The sequence below is a fragment of the Juglans microcarpa x Juglans regia genome, chromosome 5D (genome assembly GCF_004785595.1).
Source record: "Juglans microcarpa x Juglans regia isolate MS1-56 chromosome 5D, Jm3101_v1.0, whole genome shotgun sequence".
NCBI classification, from domain to species: Eukaryota; Viridiplantae; Streptophyta; class Magnoliopsida; order Fagales; family Juglandaceae; genus Juglans; species Juglans microcarpa x Juglans regia.
The window spans coordinates 18,929,314-18,935,692 of NC_054602.1; the positions used below are offsets into that span (position 1 = coordinate 18,929,314).

The 6,379-nt window shown below is 36.9% G+C and overlaps 1 protein-coding gene across 2 annotated transcripts; it reads right to left on the reverse strand.

Annotated features, from left to right (window-relative positions):
• Positions 1-1,117: 1,117 nt before the first annotated feature.
• LOC121264115 (G-type lectin S-receptor-like serine/threonine-protein kinase B120) lies at positions 1,118-5,336 on the reverse strand. Of its 2 annotated transcripts, none has more exons than XM_041167171.1 (7): positions 4,013-5,336; positions 3,342-3,455; positions 2,990-3,231; positions 2,668-2,872; positions 2,319-2,556; positions 1,792-1,939; positions 1,118-1,679 (listed from the first exon to the last, which is right to left on the reverse strand). In XM_041167171.1, the coding sequence occupies exons 1-7, from the start codon at positions 5,319-5,321 to the stop codon at positions 1,365-1,367; spliced, it is 2,571 nt and encodes an 856-aa protein (XP_041023105.1). In that variant the 5' UTR covers positions 5,322-5,336; the 3' UTR covers positions 1,118-1,364. The 2 variants fall into 2 exon arrangements, with proteins under 2 accessions (XP_041023105.1, XP_041023106.1); XM_041167172.1 differs by having other exon boundaries at positions 1,555-1,685.
• Between the last annotated feature and the right edge of the window lie 1,043 nt (positions 5,337-6,379).

Here is a 6,379-nt window from a genome sequence, read left to right on the forward strand (position 1 = left end):
TGTCACGGGATATAATAGTGACCTCTGGCCCTGTCACGGGAGATAATAGTGACCTCTGGCCCGCCACGGGATATAATAGTGGTTTTCTGTTCTGAGTGCAATCGCTTTGGTAACACGGTGATTTATGTTCTGCTTGGCTTTCCGCAGGATGCACAACCCTACCATGGGGGTTAAACATGGTCTCTGTTCTGATATGATATGATAAGACGAAGTTGTTCAGTCATGTTGTGCCAAAGGAGTCTTTGAACATGAAAAGTTGGTTTCTGAATATGAAATATTCGAGAAGTCGCTCTGATTTTCTGATAAAACGTATTTGTTTGAGATTTGCATATTGATACTGAAATGTTTTGTTTCTGCATTCCGAACTCTGTGAAAATGCTCATGTTTACACACTAGTATATGTCCTCTACTTACTGAGTTGTTGATAACTCACCCCTTATCTCCATTCATTTTTCAGATGATTTTTGAATAGACCAGCTAAGGATCAGGATTATGGAGTATCGATGAGATGATTTTTAAGCATAGTGGATTACTCATAGAAGATTTTTGAGAAGTGGCGGATTTTATTAAGAGACTTTGTAGTTTTCTGATGACGTTATATTTTAGAGTCTATAAATTTGTTGATTATCAGGTTATATGAGTTAACTCTCTAGACCCTTGGGGACGGGGCGTTACAAGCACGATCTGGGCTTCACAAATAAGAAAGAAAAAAAAAACTGGGCCTTACATGATGGGTTTATGCCCATCATTTTAAGCCGAGTCTCGTATAAAGTTGTCTCTATGCCCAAGTTTGTCTCTCGCCAGCAGGGTGCATTTGTTGAGGTTAGAATGATCTCTGGCGACGTTGCTTTGGCTCAAGAATTGACTCATAGCTTGGCTATGAGAAGTAGAGGCAATAATGTCATGCTTTTTTATAGAGTCAACTGGGTATGTTTTTGGCGTGTCCAGTCCACTTTTGGTTTTAGTGAGAGTGTTGTGTCTATTGACATCAGAGTTGTTTTCCGAATCTAGTGGAGGCTTAAGACAAGGGAACCTTTTTGTATAAAAACTCCGGCCTAGTTTTGTTTTTAACCCAATAATCATCTGAGAAGATTTAATAAAGAAAAAAAATGAAGAATTCAAAAGAATCTGAGTGCACTCCCCAAGCTGTTCCTGGGTCGATTCGATCTGTTAATTTCCCCTTCAACTTTGTATGAGTTTTTGTCTAACCCAAATCCTAATTCATAGAAACATTATTCATCAGCTTATTAGATTCCAAATAGGAATCTGATATACATTGGTCAATTACGAAAGCTGAGTTGAAATCATAAACTATACTGACTGCATTTGTACCACTTGGAGCAAAAGAAAAGATAAAAACTACTCTATGATCTTTCGAAGACCACTGTTACTGTCAAATCGTTTAAGGATACATTTCCATGGCCTTCCATATGGGATTCTGACTCAATAGAGTTGCCCTTCTTTGAAGTGAAAGTAGGCTGTCTGGGTAACGGAAGATTTATAGCTTCACTCTCTAGAATTAACACAACAGATGATATTGTTGGTCTCCGAGCTGCTGAATCTTGGACACACAGCATCCCCAAATGAATGCATCTCAATGTTTCATCTTCGGAACATGAATCTCGAATAGAAGGATCAACGATTTCCATTGCCTTTCCTTCATTCCAAAGATGCCATGCCTAATACCAGCCAAGAAATTAATTAAGTCGCTGCATGCAGTATCTGATCACTGAGTGGAGGTTATTTCTCTAATCTCACTGTATATTGGAACATACTATTAGACATACTTACATGTTGGATAAGGCTCGAGTCTTCTGATAAACGAAAGCTAGTGTTCCTTCGACCACTCACAATCTCTAGTAATAGTACCCCAAAACTATAGACATCTGACTTCATTGAGAATAAACCTTCCATTGCATATTCAGGAGACATGTAGCCGCTGCATTTCGACAAAGATTGCGGAATTTAGATTGAACTAGTTCTTGACGTGGGGTGAAATATGGTTCATATTTTACATATAATTAAGATATAAAATAAATAATAAAATCTACCTCTTCTCATCAGTTTAACCTTTCGGAACAAATAGAGATTTCATATGATATCAGAGCAGAGGTTTTGAGTTCAAACTCCAATTCTATATTTTATGCCATTTAATTAAATATTTCACGTGTTAGGCTACCCATTGAAGAAGAGTTTGACCCACATGTGAGGGAGAATGTTAAGATATAAAATAAATAATAAAACCTACATCTTCTCATCAGATAAAACTTTTAAGACAAGAAGTGATTTCACACATGATAAAGGTCATATATACTCACTAGGTTCCCACCACTCTGTTTGTCTTGGCTTCATGCTGGTTTCCCCCAAATATCCTAGCCATGCCAAAGTCTGAAATCTTTGGATTCATGTCTTCACCAAGCAAAATGTTGCTGGCTTTTAGGTCGCGGTGAATTATTCTTAGCCTCGAATCTCGATGGAGATAAAGGAGTCCTCTTGCAATCCCTTCAATAATAGCGAAACGTTTCCTCCAATCTAGTAGTGCTTGCTTGGTTGTGTCTGTCATATTGATAGGAAGTACTCTTTGTTGGAATATACTTAATGAATTAGATCTATAATATTTCCAGGCAACCTTTTTTGGTAGCAGTAGATAGGGAAAAAGGAACGTACCAAAAAGAAAGTAATCTAAACTTTTGTTTGGCATGTATTCATATATCAACATCTTTTCTTCCCCTTGAATGCAGCAGCCTAATAGTCTGACAAGATTTCTATGTTGTAATTTGGCAATTAGTATAATCTCAGTCTTAAACTCCTCCAAACCTTGACCAGATCTTCTTGAAAGCCTCTTTACAGCTATCTCTTGTTCACCCGGAAGCTTCCCCTGTAAATGGAAAAAAAATAAATTAAATAAAACGATCATATCTCTAGTTTTAAGTTTTAACATCCCTTCTCTAAGAAGACTTTTTCAGGCAAACTTATCATAAATAGTCACCTTATAGACAGTACCAAACCCCCCCTCCCCGAGCTTGTTTTCTTCAGAAAAGTAGTTCGTAGCATGTTGTAGGCAATTGAAATTGAAAATTGGTAGTTCCGGCATCCTTGCTTGATCTCCTTCAGTGGAAAGATCAACAGATCCTGAAAATCTTGGAGATGATTCTCTACGTTTGCTTTGTTCAAAAATTGGTATGTCAGGACCGTACTTCCAATATGCAATCGAGAAAACTGTGGCCAAAACTAATTAAAACAAAACAAAATAAAGGCTTCCAAGTTAAGATCGATCATCGGAAATGGGTACATTTTGAAATCTTTCACTCATTCACTTAAGGGAAAACTTTGGATATTACCTTTCAGTTTTGTTTTGAGACAACACAACAAGAGTATGAATAGTACTCCTAGGCCCAGTACTCCAGCCACAGCAATTATTATAATCATATGGGTGGATAATTTTCTCTTGCCACCTATTCATATTAACAGACAACAATAAGTACATGTAAATTATTGCAATATTTCATGTAATTTCAACAGATTTATCTTCTATATATGGAAACAAAAGGAATAAAAGAAGAACACATTTGAATCAATTAATTGAGCCTTTTCGTACGTATCTGGTGTTTTTTACTAGAACAATTTGAATGGACACGAGAAAAATCAAATGGCAGTTTGATCCCCATCTGTCCCTTGATAAAGACCAAGGACGATAAAATAAATTGCTTGGAGAAGTACTATAGAACTCAGTGAAAATTAATGGGAATGGCCATTGAAATCTCCTCTACTGACTTATGCAAACAGAGATGCCATATGTCCAAAACCAGCCATACAAACCAATAGCAGAAAACTGATGCATGACATAAAAAGATATGTGGAAAAAGAAAAAGAAACTTTCTGATCATTTGCAAAATGTCAATGACATCTTAGACAACTTATAGGGGTGACAATACTGCACTCTCTGAATGGATATGATAAGTTTTTCTATGTCAAGAACAGTAAGAATGACAACTGCGAAATTTAACATTACCTAGTACTTCGGAATTCGCAAGTCGGATATGCATCCTATTACCTCCTTTTGCAAACTGCTGAGCATCAACCAAATCCCCTATCCATATCATGCACCCAATCCCAGTAACAAATGCATACGCTGTACAAGAACAGTTTTGCAGACACCTTTCCTCACAAGCCTCGTTAGAATTGAGCGTCACCAAATCTGCAAAATCTGGCAACTTCATGCCACGTAATTTGGAGAACCCATCTCCATTATCATTTTCCTCCGACAATTTAGTACTCTGACAATTTAACCGAGTCCTCCTTATACATCCACCTGACCAATTTCCTCTACTCCATTGATCTGTGTACCTTGGAACAAACCCTTTCATACAACGGCAAATTGGTGAATCCACTGCACTACAAATCCCAAAAGCACCGCACTTGTTATAGTGCTCGCAATCGTTAGCCGGCTGAGATTGAATAACACTCCACTTTTTGTCCCCATTATCTTCTACCCATCTTGACTGCTCTTCATGTCCATCCCATGTTATCCGAAATCTCAACTTATCTTTATCATTCAACGGGGTATAAGTAAAATACCTGCTTCCATTCTCTTTATCAGAAAGTACAAAAGTACCATACATATAATTGCCTGTCATATTTGTTACACTTGAAAATATTCGTCCATCCCAGTACCCGCTTCTCCATCGCCTTTCCTCTCCCTCCCATATCAATACCTGTGGCGAGGCACGGGGATCTACTCCCATGGAGTAGTTTCCTGGTGAAGGATCATTGGCAGATTTCCATGAAATGAAAAGACGATTTTCACCCATTTCAGCATTCACTTCCACTCTCATGCCAGGCAAATATGTGTCTGTCGGGTCATTGAAGCTCTGCCAGTAAACATGAGTTTCCTTATCGTCACTGCCAAAGAGGATGAGATTTCCTGTATTGTCAAGTTCTGCTGTCGTGTTCTTTAATGTGATAGAAGCATTACTTGACCATATTGCATCATTTTGTCCATCGAAAACCATTAAATTGCCATCATCTCCGATCCTTAGCACCCCCGATTTATCCGATATTGGTCTCTCTCTGTTTGCCACCCAAATGACTGAATATAGTTCCGGAATGCCGTTGTCATGCCATATTCCAACGTACCTTGATGATGAATTTTCAGGGCTGAAGAATCCCAGTACGAAGTTCTGACCCTCTGATATGAGGGTCTGGCCGTCTTTTATGGATTGGCCTTGTGAGATTACATTTTCTGCATGGCAAAACAAAGTAAGAAAGCTAGAAATGAACAAGAATGATAACTGAAAAATACCAACTGGGTTTCTGCCCATCTCACTATAGGTGATCATGATTATGGAGATTCGTCTGCAGGTAATTAGAGATCTAGAAGTATATATTAACATTAATGGCGTTATCAAAGAAATTAAGTTTTTTTTTTTTTTTTTTTTTTACCTTGTCTGAATATATATGATGTGAGGTGTACAAGTTGGACTGGGAAACTTGCATTCGAGAGGCGCATTTTCCGAGAGTCATAAAGAGTACGGACACGTGTTTCATGTGATCTTGATCAAAGCTTTTATGCATCTATGCATCGACTATTCCTCTCTAGGTTTTTATGCTTTAAAGTTCTTGCATAAATTTTAAATTACCAGACAGCATGGTACGTCATTTCTTTACTCTATAGCTATTATATGATGATTTATACATTATAAAAGGGTAATAACTTAGATAATTAATTAATGATGTCACTTTATCTTTATATTTTGAGATTATTCAATAAAGAAATACTTTAACCACAAAGAGATATCATAAAAGTAAATTTATAACTTAACGTAATACGTTAAATTGTAAAGTTCATTTAATTGTAAAGTAGATCTAACGTTTTATTTGAAATCATATCAGTTTGTGAGTTTATTTTTATGTAATCGTTTTGTAATTGTAATATTTATAATCATCCCATAGTTATTCATAACTGAAGACTACGTACTACAAGGCTAATTAAGTTACAAAATTCGGACAGAATTGAATTGAAATGAATTAGGATAATAGGCAGGTAAATTAGTTAAGTGGCTGTAATTGGCCGCGTCGAACACCAGATTTGACTGTTTGGAGTCAACCTTAATTAGACCACACAGTTGCCATTGGATTACCTTTTTTTTTTTTTTTTTTTCCTGTTTTCGTAAATAAAGGTTGAAAACAGATGCATGCATGTGAAACAAAAGCAAGAAACATGAAATTTCAGTGTATAAAAACAGATTACAGAGAGTAACAGTTGGTCTGGGCGTGGAAGCTGGGAGACCCTACGTACAGAGGAATAATATAAAAAGCATAGACAAAGTACTCAATATTGGTAGAATAAATATGATTTGGTCGATCGCGCGGTTCGTTC